The sequence below is a fragment of the Lycium ferocissimum genome, chromosome 1, assembly GCF_029784015.1.
Source record: "Lycium ferocissimum isolate CSIRO_LF1 chromosome 1, AGI_CSIRO_Lferr_CH_V1, whole genome shotgun sequence".
NCBI classification, from domain to species: domain Eukaryota; kingdom Viridiplantae; phylum Streptophyta; class Magnoliopsida; order Solanales; family Solanaceae; genus Lycium; species Lycium ferocissimum.
The window spans coordinates 73368288-73392044 of NC_081342.1; the positions used below are offsets into that span (position 1 = coordinate 73368288).

Genomic DNA, 23757 nt, shown 5'->3' on the forward strand with positions numbered 1-23757 from the left:
TCATTGACAATCATTAGCCTCAACCTTACGCATAGCAATAAAATCGTGTCAATTTTTAATACCACTTTATCACATGTGAAAAAAGGAAGATTAGGTAAAAGGAGACATTTGAGAAGTTCTTGGTACTCAATTTGGTTGGAAAACAAAGTCATAAACTAAAAGAAAAGTTGAGAGGATAAAACTACTAAATCTTCTTGAAGTTATTTTTTTCTTTTTCTATAAGATGTCTCTGGAGAATAACATAAATAACATTATGCTTGATAAAAGCTTACCTTCACCCGATATTTTTACCGAACTAAGAAATGCAACACACACATACTTTGTTAACCATATATGGTCAAGTAATATATGTTTTCCCTTTAATCTTTAACGACAAACGTTAAATTTTTCTCTTTTTCTTTTTAATTCTTCAACCATTAACGCCATTTGCTAGTTTTAGTAGGCAATAAGAGAGAATGCTTAGCCTGCTTCTACACGACAATGGCCATGGTATCCATACCAACCTAACACTAATTCTTGAAACACACAAACAGCTATTCAGGATCCACTGATCATTAGTAACGAACTAATTAAGGTTTGATTACACCCTCTAAACAATAATGATTTGGTTAAAGATAAATAAGTATAATACTCCCTCCTGTTAAAAAAGAGTGTCCACTTAGCCATTTTGTACCCCTCTTAGGAAAATATTAACTCTTAGAAAATAAGGTATTGAGATTTGGTCACTAAACACTTAATAAGGATAAATCTGGAAAAATAAGATTAATTCTTTCTTGATTTGATAAGTGAACACTTAATTCTTTCTTGATTTGATAAGTGAACACTCTTTTTGACCCAAAACAAAAAGGCTATGTGGGCACTTTTTTTGAACGAAGGGAGTGGTTAGTAGCATTGATCCCCTAGTTGGTACAAAGACATCATCTTTAATCAAACGGTGGTGTCAATATCAAGATATATTTGCTGAAGAGTGATCAATGTTAAATTAGTTTCTAAAAACTTTTTAGCTTATTTAGCGATTGGCAAACATCAAAAATATTTATCTCTTGTTTTACACGATAAGTTATGTAAAAGAAAGAAAAACGACTTTCTGATATAATAACTATTAGCTCAGTGGTCATCTGAGAAATCAACGGACATCATTTATTGTCTGCCCAAAAAAACGAATCCAAAATTTAAATTGACTTGATGATTCAATCAATAATGTTTTCCTATGAGTGTGGCCACACCTGCATATTACATCTGCTTCAAGCTGTCTGCATTGAGTTACAAATTTATTGGTGCGTGGATCATATGGCACCACCCAAAATGTGTATAAGGTTATTTTGTAAACCTTTTGTAAGGATGTGATCATTGTGATGTCATTCAAAGAGACGGGTTATCTGTTATCACAGGTAAAAGTGATCAGTGATAATATAACTTCTTATATATTGATGGTGTATATATATAGCTTAAACTCGCCTAAGAGTTATATATAGCTTAAACTCGCCTAAGAGTTTAAGTTAAATAGTGAGTTTAAGTTATATAAACCATCTGTGTAAAATAAAATTATACTATCAGGTCACTCACAAGATATTTATAGAAATAAACCTCCTTAAAATATGAGATTTATAATATTAAAAATAAATAATCGATTTTTCGCCTTGCGCAAGGATGTCTTTTATTCTTAGGCTCAATAAGGAGAGAATAGGCTTGGGTGGAAGGGGAGGCAGGTTTTAGTTTACCCTCTGCTCTTTTGGGAAAAATCAAGTTACTTGTTAGAAAAAGTAAAAATAAACTGATGGTGTAAAAATTCCTTACACTAACAATGAATATAACGTAGTTAAGCTTATACTTTTTCTATCTCAAACTAACAACCACTTCAGCTCAAAATAATTATTGCTCTAGGAATCCAAGACTAAAATTAACAATTGGGATAAGGCACCGTTACCCCCCTGAACTATACCCGAATTTGCTACGACACACCTTACCTTTTCGGGGTCCTATTACCCCCTAAACTTATTTAAAACGGAATAATTACCACTGTATTTGATGCCCACTCTCATATGGGAGAGTGACATACACTCTCCTTGCCACATGTGTATTTATTTGTTTTCTTCTTTTTTTTAAATTTTTTTCAACTTACGTGTCAATTTTTTTAAAATAAAAAAAAAAACTGAATTTTAATTAAAAAAAAAATGATTTTTAAAACCCGTTTGTTTTTTTTATTTGAAAATTTGCTTTTTTTTAAACCCATTTAAAAAAAAAAAAAAAAAAAAACTAAAAACATGGATTAAAAAACTGAATTTTCTTTTAAAAAAAGGATTTTTAAAACCCTTTTAAAAAAAAAAATTTGAAAATTTGTTTTTTTTTTAAAACCCGTTTTTGAAAAAGAAAAAAAAACTGAAAAATGATTTTTTTTTTAAATATGGAAAAAAATGGATTTGTTAAAAATATGGAAAACTTGTTTATTTTTTAAAATGTCTTAAAAAATCTTGATTTTCATGATTTCATTTTCTTAGGACACTTTTATTTTTCAAATAAAATCCGAAAAAGTGTTTTTCTTGCCAAAATGTGAAAAAAACTGAATTTTTATAAAATTTTGAAAAAATTAATTATTTTCTTAACATGTGGAAAACCCGTTTTTAAAACTAAATGTGGAAGACTAGATTTATTTTCAAATTTTTAAGAAAATGCAGATTTTTAAGAAAAAAAAAATTAAGTTTTCCCTTTTTTTATGTTTTCTCACTCTCTCAAAGAAATAAACACACTCTCTTTGCCACATCGATTTAGGGGGTAATTATTCCGTTTTAAATAAGTTTAGGGGGGTAATAGGGCCCAGGAAAAGGTAAGGTGTGTCGTAGCAAATTCGGGTATAGTTCAGGGGGGTTAATGGTGCCTTATCCATTAACAATTATTTCTTAACTAAAAACATTAATATTAAAGGAGTAAGAGTAATTCTTTTTAATACTGCTCAATTTTGAAAAAGCATTTAATAATTAATAAAGATAATTTAGTAAACTATACTTTAGATTTATTATTTTTTAACTAGCGTGAAAAAAACTAAAACGACAGTTAAAATAAAACGGAGGGTTACGTAATAGACATCACATGCTCTTCCTTCTTCATTTCTCCTCTATTTTGGAAGTTCCCAAAATTCCATGTATACGCCTTTAATGTGCCCAAACAACTTGAAAATATGCCCCTAAAGTGTCAAAACTAATAAATAAGGCTGGACCATACTGCTTATTAGAAACAGCCCAACAACTTGAAATTCACCACTCCCACTAGAAGAAATGGTACTCCCTCCATTCATTTTTACTTGTTCAGTAATTTAAAAATAAATTTTCATTTTACTTGTTAGTTTTAGTATATTAAGAGAAGATAATTTATTTTTTCCGTTTTACCCATAGTATTAATTACTCACTTCAAAAAAAAATTCAAATCCAATAAAAATATGCATTAATTAATATGGATACATTGATAAATTATGTACTCCATTTATTATTTCTATTGAATGGTCACAAACCAATGGAAATTTCTTGAAAGCGAAATGGCTACTTTAAATTATATTTTTGTTACTCCACTTATTTCAGGTCATGTGATATATTTTTATTTAGTCCGTTTAAAAAAGAATGATATATTTTTAAACTCGGATACAGTTAACATACCCTTCGCATTTTACCATTAAAGCTTTTATAACCACACAAATAATAGGATATCTGTTTAAAATCATTATAAGTTTCAAACATATTATAGGTGCACAAATGCTATGATATATTTTAGATTATAAATTTAAAGCATTTTTTTCTTAAACTTTATATCGCTTCAAACTATGTCATATAAATTGCAATGAATATAATATTATAGATGGATAATGCTGGAATCACTTTGTCCTAAAATTCTACGGATATTCCTCTAAATAGAACTTCCTTTAATTCTTTGTTGAGTCTGTTTCAACTTTCATGTATAGGATAGGATGCACTTTTCTTTTGAATGAACCTCAAATTCAACTATATAATATTGTACGATGTTACTCCTGTTATTTGTCTATTTGGAGAAAATATTTATCAGAATTGGCCCATATTTCTAATATTACCCGAAATGGCTCTTTTTATATATTATTATACACTTTTATACAAATATATATTGTCTACAGTAAGTGTATAATATTGTATATCGTGTGTATAAATACTGCTGTAAAAAAAAAAAAAAAAAAAAAAAAAAAACCCGTTGGCTATGCGGATGTAAACTAAAAATATGACTACATGAATGTAATATTTTATGCTAGCTTGTATATTACTGAAATTATCCCTTTTTAAAACACAATACGTCTGTTATCCATTTATCCCCTTTCTTTAGGGTCTATAAAGACAAAATAACTTTGAGGAGAACTTTTCAGGTTAAGGGTATCATTAAATTCAATCATCAACATATAATTTTCCAGCGAGAAAAATTCAATTGAACCCCTTTTTATTTACCATGCATAACTCAGCCACTGCTCTTAGGTGGGGTTAAAAAGAAAGAAGAAAACGATTATTGTACACATAAGTACCCCAAATGTCCTTTTTTTTTTCTCTGTTTTAAAAACAATGAAAAGCTTTGAAGTACATGAATTAAACCTTTTAATTTTCGATCTTAATTGGGATATCAGTTTCTTAACTTGAAATAAAATAAAATTTACATAATCAGAAACCAGATAAGTAATTATTAAAAAGTCATGGAGTGAGACAAAACTGTGGAATCTTCAAACACTAATAGTGTCACGTAAAGTGAGACATACATTGTATTTTTTTACATTGAACACAAAATAGAATCAAAATATTTAACACTAAATACTTGCACTGACTATATGTACTACATTAACATTGGTGAACACTAAATACTTGCACTGACTATATATACTACATTAACATTGGATCATCTTGATGATAACATTTTTCAGAAATAAGCTGAAGATACTCTTCATATACCTTCTCAAGCATGCTGTCATTTGAAAGATCACAAAATCCATCTACTAAAACTTCATCAAATAACAAATTTGAAGCACAAGGAATAAATGAAGCCTCTTCTATTTTACCCTCAATATTCTCATCATCATTTGTAATAATGCTAATCTTCTTGTTATTATCAACTTCTTCAAAACTATTTGAGGGCGAAGCTACGTTGCTCGGACTCTTCAAAAATATCGATGGATGTGTGTCGGATCCTTCAGAAATAGCGCATTTTTTGAGGATCTGACACGGTTGCGGCAGTAATTCAGGAGAGTCTGAGCATGAAGTACTCAATAATGCAACATCGTCAACACTAAAATTCCTCAAAATTCCAGAGGAAATTCTGATTGGCTTTGGGAAAAACACAACTTGAGGAGTGTCTAAAGATTGATCTTTTTTCTTCTTTTTTTTGTTTTTGTCCTGTTCTTTTCTTGGTTTTTCTGTTTTGGGCTTTTTCTTGGGTTGTTTCTTGGGCTGTTTTTTGTTAACTTTGGGCTGAATTCCAGCAATTTTGAGCTTCTTGATGAGATGAGTGTTCCAATAATTCTTGATTTCATTGTCAGTTCGACCTGGTAATCGCCCAGCTATGAGTGACCAACGATTGCCCAAAAGGGAATGCAATCTTATTATAAGGTCTTCTTCGTCTTGGCTGAAATTTCCTCTCTTGATCCCTGGCCTTAGATAGTTCATCCATCTTAATCTACAACTCTTTCCACATCTAAGCAACCCTGAAAAAGTCAACATTCATATTAGACAGAAATTTTATTGTGGTAAACGAATAAAGTACCATATCAAAAGTTGATTTAAAATAAGCTATGTATATATAGGGTGTATTTGACACGACGGAAGTCAATTTCCCGAACAATGTGGTCCGTATTTGGTTGGTGCATAAATAGAAATACTTTCCATAACAAATACTATGTGTTAAAAATTAAGTAATGGTATTAGCAAATCGAAAAGTGCTTAAAGATTAATACAATAATAATCAAGTGTTAGTTGGAGCAAGTAACATGAAGTTGAAAGGTAAGATTGTTCTACGAAAAATGACTTTCACCCATAAGTGAGTGAAGTTATTTCTTCCTTTTTTGATGAAAAACTCAATGACCAGAAAATGACTTCCTCACGGAAAATAATTTTTTTGGAAAATGATTTCTTATGTCGAATTAAACATCTCAAAGCAAGAATACTCTTAATGGTATGATACATTTTCGAAGAAAAACAAAGCACAAACTTAACCAAAAGTGAATTTTAACACTATGTCAGGGGTGTTTGAGAGTCCACCCAGATTCTAGAAAGTTTACACACAAAAATTATAAACTTGAACTATGTTGTTCGGACCCATCAAAAATCTTTGAAGGACAATGCCCGGCTCCTCTAGAAATAATGTTTTGGAAAAGTTTACATGAGTACTACAATACTTTAGGCAAATCCGAGCAACATATATAACTTAGAACAAACTAGTAGAAGAGAGTGAGCATTGAATGAATATGAAACTAGATTTTAGCATACCAGCTTTCTTGGGCAAGTTTCTCCATTGGCCTTCACCATTTTCCTTAATATAATTTGCTAGCAACAAGTCTTCTTTTGCAGACCATGGACCTTTACGCAGCCCCTCTTTAGCACAACATGGTGCTCTTCCCATATTTCTCACTATAATAATTTGGACAAAAAAGGACCTCCCAATATATTATATGAGAGAAGAAATACGAAGAGACAAAAGTACAAGACTCGAAAGGTTCTCTCACTCTACGTCAGTACCAATACCTGTATCAGTTATTTAAAAAAACGATAGACATCTAACGCATTTACTCATTTTTTTCTTTTTGAAAATTTAAATATTAAAATGCAAGGAGTATTAGCGGTCTTGTTTGTCACACATGAGTATACTCAAATCTAAGAATATGAAAGAAGAAGAATATACGATACATAGAGCTTGGAGAAAGTCGTGCCCTTTTAGAAGCCACGAGATCCACTTCAGGAACATTAAATACTGATGGGACAAAAATAGAATAATCGACAATATAATGTAGCTGTTCTTTACTACTCACTATTAGTTGGAAATATTGAGACCTAGTATATTGCATTCATATTTCTTTTTTATAATCATGGTGCCTTTGTTAATTTGTGCGTATCTCGCTTACTTTCACAATATGCCTTGTTGTTATCTCCTACTAATATAGGTATCAGATTAGCTTGCGGGTATTATGACTAATTTGATGGAGTACTTGTTACTTCCTTACGAGCACATATATCAAGTAACTTTGTTTTCAACACATCGGATCAACTTACACGTACCTTGAATAATTTTATGACGCACTTGTAACCTTCCGCAGGCATATATATTAGGTAACACTGTCTTGTTACATCTTACTAATAGATCTGGGTCAGCTTGCGTTTACTTAGACTAATTTCACAACAAACAATTGTTACCTCTTACAACCACATGCGTATCGGGTAATTCCGTCCACTAAGATTTGGATAAATTTAAAGAAATCACATAGTGTGTTTATTTCTGTTGGAATTTAATCCTGAGATCTCATCGACTGCTAGATCACACCCTTGAATACATGTCTGTTTACTGTAGTTAAGTTATATATGCCGATAGTGTAATAAAATATTTACACCATCAATGTAATTTAATCTGTTATATAACAGATAGTTACTGATTACCATGTATTGTAAGTTATCAACTAAAGTTATTAAGCAGAGTTATCTGTAAATAATATCTTAAGTAACCCTGAGTATGGTTTAAAAAATAGGAAATACTTTTGCGTATCATTAATTGGGAGCCCTCCATTATTATGTCTTATTCGTGCATTCATTTATTCCTTTTGTTTTATAGAGGCAAATCATAGGGAAGAGATTGAATCCAATGCAAGAATAAATATATTAATAATGTGCCTCTTCACCACTTTGCATCAATTAGCCAGGGACTCTATATTTCCACTGATTGGAAGCTTTTTTAAATATTTTGTTAATTGTACTGTCCATCCCACAAGAGGAAAAAAAGAAAAAAGAAAAAAAAAAAAGGGTATTATTTCAGTGTTTACTCTGAAAAGAAAAAAAAAATTTATACTCCCTCTGGATAAAAAAGAGTGTCCACTTAGCCATTTGCACGTTTCTGAAAAAAATACTAACTCTTAGGAAAAAAAAAGGTAATTTGACTAAACTAGATATTGAGATTTGATCACATAGCACTTAATAGGGGAAAATCTGAATAAATAAGGTAAATTTTTTCTTAATTTGATAAGTGGACACTCTTTTTGACCCAAGAAAAAAAGGTCAAGTGGACACTTTTTTTTATTCGGAGGGATTAGTAGATACTGCATCGATTATTTTATGTGATAATATGGACTAGATAAGGAGTTTAAGAAGAAAAATGGAATTTATGATCTTAAATATTCTATGACATTTTTATGGCTATAAACTTGCATTTTTTTAAGTCTTACATACACCCTCTTTTAACAGCAACATCTCTTATTATTCAAATACTCGATTTTAGTTCTTATTTATGGTGAAGATGCATGGAATCTCTTCTCATAAACAGACAAACAGTAGTAGTATATAATATTGAGATTCTAAAATTTTATTACCCACTACTTCTTGTACAATTAGGATCTTTGTGACACACCACATGAACTAACAGATTGGATAATAATAGTATATACATCGACGATATAATGATTTTTTTTTCCAATGTCACTTTATTTTAACCTGTCACTATAGCAGAAAGCTATTATAGTAATTTAGTGCAATTGATAAGTTTGCCGTCTGATTATTTATTTGCTGAGAAAATTTTGAGTGGATATGGCAATCAACTTCTTAACGTGTCTGATTATCATTATCTGAGAAAATTTGAAAGGATGTGGCAAGGAACTTCTTAACGTGTCTGATTATCATTAGCTGAGAAAATTTGTAGTCTGAAACTAAGAAAGGAAAATAGAGAAATCAAAGAATTATCATATTGAAAATAAAAATGATAAATATCATCGAGTGACATGGTAGGATTACTGAAATCTTTTTATCAATCAAAAATTTTGAATTCGAATTTTAAAAAATGAAGGAAATTTCATTAGGGAGCATTTTACCTTTCGTGGTGAATTTACCCGGCGTAAATTCAAATTAGCCGAGTCAGTGGACTTCTTAAGATGATTAAACCGGAAAAAAACAAGAGGAAAGTATAAGTTCCACATTTCCTCTTTGATCATGGTCATGTCATATTTGACAATTCTAGGACCACAAGACTGACAAATCATCAATATGTAGTGAATTTGATGTTTCATGTAATACTAGAAAGAACCTTAGAGCTTGGAACTGAAAACTCGTACACAAAATGAAATTGCAATCATGTGGTCTAAATTTTTAATCAGATCTGCAGATATAATTGAGATAGTCAGGTGATTAATTAAGGTCTCTGTAACTGAAATATAAAAATCCGGATTAAGAAAAAAAACTAACAAAAGAACACTAAAAACTAACAAAAGAATACTCAGCAGAAGCAAATTGGGCCCAAAAGTGAGTACGTAGTTGTTTGGCAATTATAAAGAGATAATGATTAAAGGGAAACTTACAAAAATGACTATATTTTGAGGGTTAAAAATTTGGCATAGCTACACTTTAATTAATTACATTTCGTATTCTGAGTAGACATCTGCCACATAAAGAATTGTATTCAAAATTTGTAGATCAAATTGTACCGTATTCAAGTCAAATTTCGATGTATTCAAGTCAGATGTATTCAACTAAGTTGTATTCAAATCTTTTTTTTTTTTGGTAATAAAGTTGTATTCAAATCAAATATATTCAACTCAACTGTATTCATTTGTAGCTACTTTTTCACTGTATTCATGAAATAACTATCTATATTCATAAACGAGCTCGCTATATTGATGAATACAACGAGTAAAAACTGAATACATAAAAACATAGATACACAAAAAATTAATAAATACACTATAAAAAAATGAATACAATCTAAACATTTAACCAAAAAAAAAGCTCAAAAAAGTGAATACAACCGCCGTATTCGTGTATACAACAACACCAACCACTAGCCCCGTCCAGATCTGCAGACGATTTCCGGCTAGATCGGCAGGAAATTTCACAATAACAACAACAACAGCCAACAACAGAGAGAGAGAAAACCACAACCAACAGCAACAACAGCAGCCATCACCGGAGCTTACTTCTGTGCGAACCACAACAATAACACCACCAACCAGATCCGGAGGATGCACTGCGCCGTGGTCACGACGAACTACGGCGGCGGCGACGAGAGGCATGACGTCGTTGCTAGCAACCAGATCTGAGTGACGTCGTTGCTAGCAACCAGATCTGAGGGGATGCACCGGCGGTGATAACAGCAGAGCTCCGGCGTCGCTGGTAGCAAGGTGAAGAGAAAGCATCGGGTTTCGCCGGAGAAGATGAACGGCGATGGTTCCGATGGAGAAGAGAGAGTGAAAGAGGAGAGAGACTTGAGGGAGGAGAGAGAGGGGGGGGGGGTTGAGGGAAAAACACGGATACAATGAAATAAGAGGAGAATAGTTACATTGTGTAATTGATATACAAAATTTAGCTATGAGATGTAATTAAAGTAAAATGTAGCTACTAAATATAATTACCTACTAGTGTTTGCCACACCATGTAGATTTCCCATGATTAAAGACACACTTCAAGTATCAATTTTTTTTAAGTTTCCTACCTGAATTATCAGGTGTGAGAGTTTCCTACCTAAACACCAATTAGTTTGCAAAACACATCTCAACTATCAGTTGTTTATTTTTCCTACCTAAACTATCACCAACTAGTTTGCAAAACACACATCAATTATCAGTTTTTCCCTTTTAATAAAGTGTGTTTTGCAAACCAGTTAGTGATAATTTAGATAGGAAAGTCTCACATCTGATAGTTCAGGTAAGAAACTAAAAAAAAAATGATACTTGAGGTGTGTTTTTGACCTTAACCCAATTATAAATTATAAATTATAAAAGTCGGAAGTCGCTGCATAGAATTTACACCTATTCAAGAAATAAGCTTCAAAATTGCACTGTTTTAACTTTTAAGTACCACAATTTTACAGCTCAACTTCAAAAGACTTCAATTGAACAAAGGGAAAAGACATAAATTGACCCTTAAACTTATCCCCAAAAGTCATTTTCACGCTTAAACTATACAGACGATCCATTACACACCTAATATATTTTAAAGTGCTATTTATTACCCCTTGAAAGCTGATGTGGCAAAAATAAAAATTATAATTCAAAAATAGGCAAGTGAAGTCAAAATTAAAATAAAAATGATTTTTAAATAATTCCTCCACCACTACTACCCCCAACCCCAACCCCACACACCCCAACCCCTTCTCTTCTCCTTTACGCCCCCTGACCCCCCTCTTTCTCATCTTCATCTTCTTCCATGCCCACCCTCACTGCCTCCCCCCCCCCCCTGGTTACTGCTGTCCCCCCGCCCCCCTCTTCCTCATCTTCCTCTTTTCCTCCACACCCCCCGTCACTGCTGCCTTTCACGTTACCCCACTCCCTCTTCTCCTCCACCTTCAAGCCACCCCCGCCCCGACGCCCACCACCACCCCCACCGGAAAAACTAAATTGAGGAACAAATCATCCAATTCCTCGACAAATTCGTCCCATTTACACTCAAATTCGTCCAAGTTTAAGAAACAATACGTAACTACAATGAAGAAATTGCACGAATTGCCCTTCAAATGGACTTTTAATAACAACGAAGAAATTGCACGAACTGCCCTTCAAATGGATTGGATAATTTTTCTTCATTGTTGTTAAACAATGAAGAAATTGCACGAACAGTCCTTCAAATGGACTGGATAATTTTTCTTCACTGTTCTTAAACAATGAAAAAATTGCACGAACTGCCCTTTAAATGGACTGGAGAAATTTTCTTCATTGTTATTAAACAATGAAGAAATTGCATGAACTGCCCTTCAAATGGACTGGAGAAATTGAAATTGCACGAACTGCCCTTCAAATGGACGTTTAAAAGAGATTTGGGTGATGTTAGTGATGGGGTAGTGGTTGAGGGGTTAGTGATGGAGAAGATGAAGAAGAAGAAGGGTGGGGGGGGGGGGTGTGTGTGAGGGGTTATTTATATTTTACAATAAAGGAAAAATAAATTAACTAAAAGAAAAGAAAAATAATTTAAAATTTAAAATTTAAAAGAAATCTGATTTGGCGCTGACGTGGTGCTGACGTGGCGGGAGAGTGTATTACACTTTCCATTGTGCAAGTGGTCATCAGTTTGCAGGGGGTAAATAAATTCACTTTTGAAATGTTCAGGTGTGTAGTAGGTCGTCTGCATAGTTTAAGTGTGAAAATGACTTTTGGGGACAAGTTTAGGGATCAATTTATGTCTTTTGCCATTGAACAAATGAATAATAATGTATGTACTATGACTTTCATATATATATGAATACTGTAATAATGACAACTTTGTAGATCCAGCTACTAAGATAAATTTGGCTAGATCGTACATATATATAGACTAGCATGCCCTAGGCACAAAGAAATCTAATATAACCTATAGAATATAATATTTTCTTTTGTTAAAACAAATTTTGGTGACAGCACCAAGAATTGATAAAAAATTACAAGCAACGAAATGGAAAATCACAGGCTTTTGCCTGCAGCAGAATTCGAGTCCCGGGACAAGAATCTCAGAAACGAAGTGGCAACCCGTGGTTGAGGAATGTTCTAATGCAACCATCCAATCCCGCAGTGACAACCACGAGACCCCACAAATGACTTGAGCTCAATGCGTTTTGCCAAGCGCTCTTCAAGATCTTGTATTCGGATTTACATATAGAAGGGGACACAGTTGCAGGAGGACTTGAATCGGGCAATTTTTCCTCCGGCCACGTCGCGGAGCCCACCTTTAATAGAGAATCTAAGAAAGACGCGCGTCCCAAGGAGAAACAATCTTGTAAAGATGAAGTCTTTGATGGGAGCGAGTTCTCGTTGACATCCCCGTTCGGTAAAACACTTCCTGGTAGTGTCGTCCCTGGATTGGTTTTAAAGCCATACCAAGGTAATGCAACTGATGCATTTCGGGAGAAGAAATTCTCGGATGACTGGACTTTCTTTGCTTGGCTAGTAGTTGTTCCGTCCTCGTTACTATAGTTCCAGATATATACATTTGAATCCTCAGTGACTGCGAGGATGTGTTTCCCATCCGACGTGAATGATGCAGGACATTGGCTACCCAAATTTTTAGTTCCTGGACAAGCAGCAGAAAAAAGTTTCAGAAAATCTACCTGGTATCAAAATCAGAAAGGGAATAACTCAAAACCAATGTTGCTCGAACTCGAGAAAACGACAAAATGGTCCTTTAAGTTTGAGGATAGGTTTAAAATAGTCCCTTAAGTATGCACTTTTAGTCTCTGTATAATATTTTAGCGAACTGTGTCGGTTAGATTTGCCGGAAACAGTGAAAAAAAAAGAAAAAGATTTAACTATAAACACCAAGAAAGTCCCATCAAATCCTAAAGTGTGCAACACAAAAAACTACACTAGATACTAAAAAGATACGAAAATAGCAGAAATTACACATAAAAAAGTTGCACCAAACTCTAGAAAAAAAATAAAAATGGCAGAAACTACAAAAATTGTACCTCTAAATATGAGTACCCGCTTATTTTATTTTTTTCATAGTTCCCGTTAAATCTAACAGGCAGAGCGCTATATGGAGATTGAAAGTGTTAACTTTTGGCAAACTTAAAGGACTAACAGGCAGAGCGCTATATGGAGATTGAAAGTGTTAACTTTTGGCAAACTTAAAGGACTACAACAGTTAAGTACATACTTAAGGGACTATTTTGAACCTAACCTCAAACATAAGTGACTATTTTTGTCATTTTCTCCACGGACTCTTCAAAAATGATGCTGGATGCGTGTCAGATCCTCCAAAAATAGTACATATTTGGAGGATCCAACACAGTGAGGCAGCTTTTGAAGAGTCCGAGCGACGTAGCTGAAAACATCTTATCAGAAAGCTCTCGCTTAAAAAATCTAGTCTAAAGCTTGATGAAAACAAGAACTTGGTTTTGGGTTTTTGTGTGTGTGGTGGGGGTGGGGAGGGGGGGTGTAAGAGGGTACGCAACCAACACACCTTTGAATTTACTGATGATGTTGGATCCGCGAAGTATTCTAACTTGCGAATCAGCAGAAGTAACCATGACTTTGCTCGAGTCGTCTGGGCAGTACTGCATGATGAAAGTCTATGTCAGTTCTCAAGCGCATAAAAATCAGTACAAGAAACCTGAAACCGTTCTTGTGAAAAAGTAAGGAAAAGAAACACAAATGGTTACCTGAAATCCAGTTACTCTCTTGTTAGTAAGCTTCTTTTTTCCTTGCAGATATACCTGGAGGCCCATCTGCAAACGATTACCTACAACAAAGAAATGATAGTCCATTACTTTGTCACCACATATCCGACAGAAAAGTCCAACACAAGAATCTTTTGGCAAACCATGAGTAGCATTGAGGGGAAGGGGGGCTGGAGGGCGTGAATCCTTTGGTGTGTAGTACTACACCCCTTAGACAAAGAAAAACAATATATCTCAGATTGTAGAACGGGTAAGCTACACTTAAACAACTGACATCTCAAGCAGTTTTCCAGGGGCCTACCGGAAACAACCCACAAAGGTAGGGGTAAGGTCTACGTACATCTCACCCTTCCCAGACCCCACTTGTGGGACTACACTGGGTATGTTGTTGTTATGTTAAATATAAAAGTTCTTGAAGGCAACTCCAACTCAAAGCAGATGGCAAACACAACTGCCACCCCCCCCCCCACCCACCCACCCACCCAAACCCCAAAAAAATTGCAGCTTCTCATCCCGCTGAGGCATTCACTTTTTTTACTAATGTTTTCCCTTCCTCTCTTGCGGCAATATCACTCCCAAAATGGATTTCTTTTATAACCGTGGTGTTCGGGCCAACTTGCGCGCACCTCGCCTAATTCCATAGAGGTACCTGCTGCCTCCCACTACCGCAAGAAATGGAATTTTATAGTACCATTACGGTGGTTATTGTGACAATATGTCATGGAAGGCTTGCCAACCTTCTCCGAAGACATACACTTAACTTCCTTTCTTTACTTCTTGGGCACGCCAATGAACTCTCGATGAGTATTATATGGAAATCATAACTTGCAAAGTGCGGTTAGAAGTTTCGAATTATATGTTTCTCTATAATGACAACCTACTCCAGCAAATTAAGTCACAGGATAAAATCAGTTCCCAGCAAATTGAGAGCATTTATCTGCAAAACAGTGACAAAATGAAAGAACCAGAAAAAGGATCAAGAAAAGACAAGCTTCCGTACCTACAACATCATAAAAACGGCAACTGCCATCCATGTATCCCACAATGCCACCCTGCATCAGTCACAAGCAACAAACTTAAGTAAGTTCCAAAAATTAAGTAACACTTTTAAATTTTAATAAGGGGGAAAAATAGGCAATCAAACCTTTCCATCAGGACAATAACAAACAGCAGTCACTATTTCCTTTACATCAGTCCAATCAACCACTCGAGAACCATGCACCTCCCAGAGACGTATTTTCCCATCTATTGAGCCACTAATGAAATAATTATCATCCATGGGATTGAATTCGACACAAGTCACTGCATCCAAGTATGAGATGAGCGTCCAGTTCAAAGTTTAGAAAAGTAGTTCTTGCAAGAAGAGCAAAAAGTGCAGAAATGGGCTCACCATAATTATTATGCGAATAGACACCAAGGCATTTATCATGTCCAACTTGCCAAAGACGAGCTGTTTTATCAACAGAAGATGACAGCAGATACTGCAGCAAATGATGTCCGTACATGAATATTACAACTTAGTCATGTTGGATGATGTTTTTATGACGCCATAAAATATATTGGGTTAATAACACTTTTGGTCCCCCAGTTAGTGGTAAATTTTAATTTTAGTCCTTGTGATATCTAACTAAGCACATTTAACCTTCAATTACTTGAAATGTGCACATTTGATCCCTTTGCCTATGAATTTCCACCATTTAATTATCCATGTATTATGTTAAACTTGTACTGTTAGTCTGTTACTCTATATTAATAGTCCAAATAAAACATATTTCCTACACAAAAGGGACCAAAACACACATATTAATTAATTGAGGTTAGATGTGTTGAGTCGTATATCATATGGACCAAAATCAGAATTTACCAAAAATTGAGGGACCCAAAAATGCTAGTAGTGAGATATTAATATACTGACCCCATTTTTGGACCATGAAATTGCCAAGACTTCACCCGTATGCCCACGGAACTCGTGCACTGGTTTCTCCGTTATCCGGAATAACTTTGGCGGGAGGACAACACAAGTTGATTCTGATGATTTTCTCATCATTTTCATCCCGTTGGTCTTCTCTCTATTGTCATTGAGAGAAGCTAATTTGGACAAATGGTTCAGTGAGAAGTATAGACAAGAAGGGTCAATATCCTGAACATTGAAGTTTTTAGATATCTCATCTTCAATTACTCTCCAAATCCGCACGGTGCCATCTTTGCCAGCACTTGCCAAGTATTGGCCACAAGGACTGAACTTCATCGTTATGATGGAGCCTTCATGAGCTAGAAACTCTTGGCCTGTGTAAAGCGAGGACAGTTCTTTCGACTCCTTCTTACTGGTGTTGACCCGAACTCTTTGAGTTGATTCGAGTCCCTTTGACCACACTTTATGTCGGGTGGAAACAGTGAGTTTTTGAAGCAAACTTCTCACTTTCGACTTTGTATCAACCATACTAAATCCCTTAAAATCTCTATGCAGCAACTGTTGAACCAAAGCCGATGAGCCGAGATTTCTCGTAAACTCTTCAATAGTGAATATCCTGTTTGTACCTACTTCACGTAGTCGGCTAAGCATGCCATCCTTGCCTACTTCATCCGCAACAAACTCCGATCCATTGTCCAGGTTCCTAATTCTCCCATATGTTGGATGATCCTCTTCAGCATCCCCCTCCAATTCCAGAGCTTCATTTGGCTCGAAAGATTCGGAAGATCGACCGGAGAAAAAATTGATTTCGGAATCAGAATTCGCCAGCTCAGCCTCATTGCCATCCCTAATTCTATCAGCATTCGTCTCGCTTTCACAATCTGAGTTCAAACCGATCCATTTCAAGAATCTATGGCGGCGTTCATCGACGCTTTCAGGATCCTGAGTCCAAAATTCATATCCCAAAGCACGTTCAGAAATCTCATTACGAGTAGTACAACCATCAGAGCAATCCGAACCCAAATCAGAGAGAGAACCGGTCTCGTCACGTATATCAAAGAAACTATCTTCTTCAGTCTCACTGTAAGTTCCCATCATTCTTCGAATTCAACACTCAAACTACTCCTTCAAAGAACAGAAAATTAAATTAGAAGCAGACTTCAAAAGAAATACATTTTAAAAATTGTCAATCAAACAGGAAAGATCACTAAAAAACCAACCCAATTCTTCAATTCACACCACCAACCAAAACGAAATCTCCATAAACAACACAAAGGAGAAAGCTTTAGAGTCTAAAATTCCCATATATGATCAAGAATTTAGCCTAAAAAGTTCCCCAATTATGATAAAGAGATAATACTAAACCAACAACCATGAAAGAATAAAAAACAGATCTTTCAAAAGGGTAATCACTTCCCAAAACTAATCCCAAAAGAAATCCCCCATAAACCGAAAAAAAAAAAAAAAAAAAAAAAAAAAAAAGGAGAAATCTTTGAAGTCCAAAATTCCTATATGATCAAGAATATAGCACAAAATTCCCTAATTATGACAAAGAGATAATACCAAACCTACAACCACGAAAAAAAATAGATCTTTCAAAAGGGTAATTAAGCAATCAGGTCAACAGATAACTAACATAAACCTGCTTATACTTCTAATTCAGATAATAATATTGAAAAAATAAACTACTTTGCTTACCTTAAGTACCATGGAATTAATCAAGGAACCCCAGATATTATTTCACAAAAAAAAAAAAAAAATCAGAATACAGTAATCAAATTACCAGCAAGAGGATAAGTTGTACCTAGTCAACATAAAACTATCATAAACATGCTTACTACAAATTCAGAGCAAAAAAGAAAAAAAAATTTGCTTACCTTAATTACCATGGAATTATGAAAGAACAGCAGAAATTATTTCACAAAAAAAAAATTAAAAAAAAATTGATCTTTAGCAACAAAAGGAGAAAGCTTTAGAGTCTAAATTTCCCATATGATCAAGAATTGTGACAAAACATAAAATATGTAACACCCACAACAAGAAGAAAAAAAAAACAGATCTTTCAAAAGGGTAAATAAGTAACCAAGTTACAACAACAAAAATACAGTAATATTAATCAAATTACCAGCAAGAACATAACTTGTACCTAATCAATATAAAACAAAACATATCCATGCTAAAAAAGAAAAAATATTTTGCTTACCTTAATTACCATGGAATTATTTCACCAAAAAAAGATGATCTTTAGTATCTACAGGACAGAATTGAAGACTGAGAATAAAGTGGACTCAAGTCAAAAAAATCCAAATAAAATATATTTAAAAAAAAAAAAAAAAAAAAAAGACAAAACCCCACAAAAAATTGGAAATGATCTCAATAATATGAAGTCAAATAAATTGAAAATTTCAAAGAAAAATGGGGTATGTTTGAAAGTGTAAGGTAAGAGTTGCTATATTTTCTTGGTTTCTGGCTTTCACTTTCAACTATTAATATTCATATGGACGGTTTTACCCTCACGTTGTTGCGTCCGTCCAATTAACGGTTGTAACGAATCGTGTCATGTCTGTTAACAAGAATTATGGCACCGTTCAAAAAAATAAAATAAAATGATGTTATTTGTATAATTATAAAAAGTTTGCGGCGGAGTCACGATTTTCATACTTAAAAAATAGAATATACGAAGAAGTTAAAGAGATTCAACATTTACGATATGTACGTATGGTTTGACAAGGCACGAGATTTAAGAAAGAAAGGAAGATTTTTAAAATACGTGGTCTGCAAAAAGTCATAGATATATTTGTGTGGTTGTAAATCAATTCATAAAGGGTAAATTGTGAAGTTTGAAATTAAACTATTTTTAAATATAGAATTGAATCATTCTTATTGGGACAGATTAACAAAAAATGTATCACATAAATTGAGACAGAGAGAGTAAAAAGTTTGTGACGGAATCGGAATTTTTATTGAAAAAAGTTAAAATTATGAAAAGTAATATACGAAAAATTAAGGAGATTCAACATTTTACGATATATAGGTATAAATAATTATAATTCCGACCTTATATATACAGTATAATTTTCTGACTAAATGAATCCCCTTACACCCTTATAAAAGGGATAAACTATTACTCACTTTGTTTATCCAATGAATGCAACGAAAAGACCTGAAAATAACGAATAATGAAATGGCATTCTTTTATTTTTAGTTTGTTCTTGAAAAAAAAAGTACTTTCTTATATTTAATCTCATAAATTGTTAATGTCATGATTCACTGTCACAAAAATGTTACGATTTATTTAAGACTATAAATTTTTAGGTTTTTTCACTGTCGTTACGATTTATTTAAGACTATAAATTTTTAGATTCTTTTCTTAAACTATATTTTCAGTCAAATAGGTTAACAACTTAGCATATTAACATAAAACAGAGAAAGTGTTTTTACGACTATACAAAGGAAGAAATTACTTAATTGTTAGTGTGAGTTGATCCGTTGGTTCCTTACATTTCTTAAAGTAAAATTCACATTTTTAAAAGTCATATATATGAAAAATATCATAATTATATAATGTTAATGATTAAATATGTTTGGTAGGATATGCCTCTTCCTAGTTCCTACCTACTTTATAAAAAATAAATAAAATGGATCATAGCACATTTGTATAGTGGTAATTGAAATGAATTTGTATAATAATTGACATCAACGTATTCATTAAGTTTTCTATAAAGACGTGAAGTCTTAGTTGTAAAAGATTTTTTTTTTTTTTAAAAAAAGGGTCTACAGAATAGGTACATTAATTCTAAATTATTATACTCAAGATGGAAGTTATTTCTTCTTTAAGTGCTTTTTAAAACTCTGACTGGGAATGTCTGTGAAGTTTTCCTCCTAATAAGAATAAATATTTCAGAACTTGCTAGGCATACAAAAATTGTAAATTGAACAATATCAACAATCAAATAATAATTTTAACATGTCCAACATTTGATGACTTTCTCTAAAAAGATGACTATTCTTGATTCTTTGAACATCTATATATCTGATTGTCTCCAGGAAAGATATATCTAGTCAAATGAAATTCAAAGTAGTGAAAATTAGCTTAACAGTAATCCTACTAGTAACAATAAAATTAATTAAGGACCTGTAACAGCAATGTCATCTTCCATTCCATCCATCATTTTGTTTCTTATTTGTTTTCTTTTCTTTTATTTTTTTGACAGGAGTAATGGAGCAACGATAATGTGAGCTATATTAGGTCACAAGTTTGAGCAATGAAATCGGCTACTGATGCTTGTGTCAAGATAGGCCCTTTGAGTACGCCCTTTACATAGACCCTGGCCGGTATAAATGCGCAATACTTCGTACACTTTTTATATTGTTGATTGTTAATTAAAGGTCGGCATGCCTTATAAGAAAATTCCAGAGTACAAAAAACTAAAATTGGGGCCTCTAATACGTCAAAATAATGCATTATGGCCTTTCGCTTGTCACGTTTCCATAGTATATTCAGCTACTCTATGTATCAAGGGTCACTGATTTATTCTAAATTTTAACCAAGAGGGAGAGAGAGAAAGGTTTTGCCAACAATTATCACTTGTGAGAATGGCATGATGAAGTAAGGTACATATCCAATGGCAGGGGCAATGCCACCAGTTTCTATTATAGCGTATTATTGTAAAATTCACATAATTTTGATTTGTTGGGTTAAAACAATCCAGAAAATATTCTAAACATGATGATACCCTTAAGAGTTTAGAGTAAAATTAATATGTAGTTTCTTTTACTTTGCAGTTGTCAATGTGAGATTTTTGTTCGTACACCCAACTATTTCTATCTTGAGTTACACATGACCCATCACTTCATGTGCTTATCTGAAGATTAATTGCGTGCCACACATGTAAATCAACGGAGCATTTATATGACCACCAAAGTCCACTGACTTTTTTTGTTGTTGTGTGCGTGTATGTATCTCCAAAGTTAAGAAAGTAAAGGTAGTAAACGGCCTATAGACAGGCAAAGACACCAAGTCAAACCTCACGCAATAACTTTACCATTTACATACTCTTCTCGCCAAAATATTGACTTTGATATCAGTGGTTGGGTTAAACAACTCCGAAAATACTTTTAACATGTTGTGATATTATCCGTTTTGGGCGAAGCACAATAGAATTCTCCTCAAATGACCTCACACAATTAAGAATTTCCTTTCACCTTACATGTAGGTTTGTTTTTCTCATTAGCTACTAATGTACAACTTTGTTCGCACATTAAATACCGACTATTTCGACTACGAATTAACATTGTATGATCATTTATCATATATCAAATCTCGTAACACCATATATAGTGACCCAAAATATAAAACTTGTTGAAACCAGTTCTCTCAATATAATTCAATTGCCTTTTGACAAATATTAAACGCTAATTTGACTTTTGTTGATAACCCGCTAAACAAACAACCACCTCCCGAAGCACACCACACACCGACGCAAAAAGTTTGTGTATAAAATATGACTATGTGATAGTGATTGATAATATAGAAAACAGTTTAATTGGAAATTAATTATAAATGAATGAGGTGGCTTTGACTTAGTTAATTTTGCTTTAATGTGTGTGTTGGTGTGTCAATTTGAAAAGTTGATGGCGTGATTTGTTGCGTAAAACCACAAAAGTAATGTATAATATATTATAGCATTACAACCCATACATTGACCATGGAATAGTACATATTTAGCTTTATCCGTTCGAGAAGACGAGTCATTCATATATCTTTTGGGGGGCATTCTCCTTAATAATATTTTTATATTGAGTTTAACTTCTGTATGTGTTGGTATATAGTCTAGTACAATCTTTTTACACCATTAAGATGATTTATGATTTAAGACGAATTCAAAATTTGAAGTTTGTAATATCAAAATTATTTTTAAGATTCTATGGGTTCAAACTTAGTCTTCGTTGAAATTTTGATGAATTTTCACACACACACATATATATGTGTGTTCTGTATCGAATATATTTGGTTTGGATGAACACGTTGTCAACGAGTTGTATCCAGTGCCCCTGCCTGCAAATATTTAACATGGAGTACATTGTTTATGATTATCCCAATGTACTAATCCAAATATATAACAAATAATCTAGTATAACCTGTTAAAATACAACATTATGTAGAAGAAATTACACTAACAAGTTCCATAATTAAAGGAATACTCGGCATTAGAGCCCATGCATTGACCATGGAGTATACATTTAACTTTATACATTCGAGAAGACCACTTATTCCATAGTATTTTTGGCGTTTTCTTTCCTAATTTATATTTTTATATTGTCATGCTACCTTCACTCATATATGGTCAAAAAACCTTTTGTTATACTAATTGGAATATATGCATTCATTCTAGATATGGAGAAAGATTTGAACATGCAGGAATACTTTCGAGAAGAATTGACACATAATTCAAAACATGCAAGGGCATGGTTGGGCCTTTTTCTTTTGAAGAACAAATTTTGACATTATCCTTAGTACTGATACTTGTTTTTAATCTACGTTGATCCTTTAAAACCTATGAAAAACCACGTAGTTACATGCAAAATAGGGATGTTAGAGTTTAGTCACCTTATAAATATCGAAATGTAGCATAATAAAACGTATAGCATTATGTTTTAAACTTAAAACAACAACAACACATACTCACATACTCAGTATAATCTGACACAAGTGAAATCTGGAGTGGGTGATTGTAAGCAAACCATCCCATACCTTTCTGGGTTAGAGAGAAACACAAACATTATGTTTTAAACATAAGGAGAGAAAGAAAAAAAAATTGGCAATAACTAAAGTGAGATGAATAGCGTATCAGACTAAATTGTTCATGTTTTCAAAAAAGGTTGATTTACACAAAAGTCCCTTTTTAGGCTTTCATTTAGATTTTATCCTTATTTTAAAAGTCCTGTAGACATAACCTTTTAAAAATTACCTTCCAGATAATGTTAGACTCAAGTCTAGTGCTTGCTTGCTATACTTCTCAACATAAAAAAACAAAATATTAGACTACTGGTCTAACGTTTGTAAACTTTCAAAATTTTAGACCGTAGTCTGACGTTATCTCATAAAAATTTAGGACCCATTTGGCCGTGAGAATTATTCACTTTTTTTGGAATACTTTTTCACTTTTTTCACTTTATGGTGTTGTTGTATTTGGAATTCAAGTTGTATTTGGAATTTGAAAAACAACCAAAACCTTGTTTTTCACTTTTTTCATTTTCTGTTTTGGACCTTTACTTTTGTCTTTTTGTTTTCAATTTTTACCCCGAAAGTTTTTGTTGCTCAATTTTTACCCTAAAAGTTCATACAACTGTTTTTCACTAGTCAGAGGCAACTTATGTTGCTCAGTTGCTCTCCGCTCTGACAACATTGAACATCATGTGCTAAAAAGCCTCTAAAACAAAAGAAGCAAGGAATTTTGCAACAAAACCATATTTAGAGATGCTATATTTTTTCTGTACACCAGTAAGCCTCCCAGTTA

At 33.3% G+C, this 23757-nt stretch overlaps 2 protein-coding genes across 5 annotated transcripts; both read right to left on the reverse strand.

Moving 5' to 3' along the window:
- Positions 1–4717: 4717 nt before the first annotated feature.
- On the reverse strand, positions 4718–6733 carry LOC132060239 (transcription factor MYB1-like). Its single transcript, XM_059453181.1, has 2 exons — positions 6480–6733; positions 4718–5698 (listed from the first exon to the last, which is right to left on the reverse strand). Exons 1-2 carry the CDS (start codon positions 6610–6612, stop codon positions 4881–4883), a joined length of 951 nt encoding a protein of 316 aa, XP_059309164.1. The 5' UTR covers positions 6613–6733; the 3' UTR covers positions 4718–4880.
- A 5639-nt stretch (positions 6734–12372) lies between these two features.
- On the reverse strand, positions 12373–18665 carry LOC132060251 (uncharacterized). Of its 4 annotated transcripts, none has more exons than XM_059453201.1 (8): positions 18441–18665; positions 16241–17356; positions 15716–15806; positions 15470–15627; positions 15326–15377; positions 14308–14387; positions 14109–14202; positions 12373–13217 (listed from the first exon to the last, which is right to left on the reverse strand). In XM_059453201.1, the coding sequence occupies exons 2-8, from the start codon at positions 17333–17335 to the stop codon at positions 12658–12660; spliced, it is 2130 nt and encodes a 709-aa protein (XP_059309184.1). In that variant the 5' UTR covers positions 17336–17356; positions 18441–18665; the 3' UTR covers positions 12373–12657. The 4 variants fall into 4 exon arrangements, with proteins under 4 accessions (XP_059309184.1, XP_059309175.1, XP_059309201.1 ...); XM_059453192.1 differs by having other exon boundaries at positions 16241–17362; XM_059453218.1 differs by lacking the exon at positions 18441–18665 and adding an exon at positions 18115–18371.
- Between the last annotated feature and the right edge of the window lie 5092 nt (positions 18666–23757).

What these genes read in the sequence shown, in the direction of transcription:
- LOC132060239 (XM_059453181.1), bottom strand. Translation starts at nt 6,612, where the DNA reads ATGGGAAGAGCACCATGTTGTGCTAAAGAGGGGCTGCGTAAAGGTCCA. An exon ending in AAACTTGCCCAAGAAAGCTG is followed by an intron (nt 5,699 to 6,479) that starts GTATGCTAAAAT and finishes TGACTTTTTCAG; the next exon opens with GGTTGCTTAGATGTGGAAAG.
- LOC132060251 (XM_059453201.1), bottom strand. Translation starts at nt 17,335, where the DNA reads ATGATGGGAACTTACAGTGAGACTGAAGAAGATAGTTTCTTTGATATA. An exon ending in GTTATTGTCCTGATGGAAAG is followed by an intron (nt 15,378 to 15,469) that starts GTTTGATTGCCT and finishes TGACTGATGCAG; the next exon opens with GGTGGCATTGTGGGATACAT. An exon ending in CATCATCAGTAAATTCAAAG is followed by an intron (nt 13,218 to 14,108) that starts GTGTGTTGGTTG and finishes CTGCTTGTCCAG; the next exon opens with GAACTAAAAATTTGGGTAGC.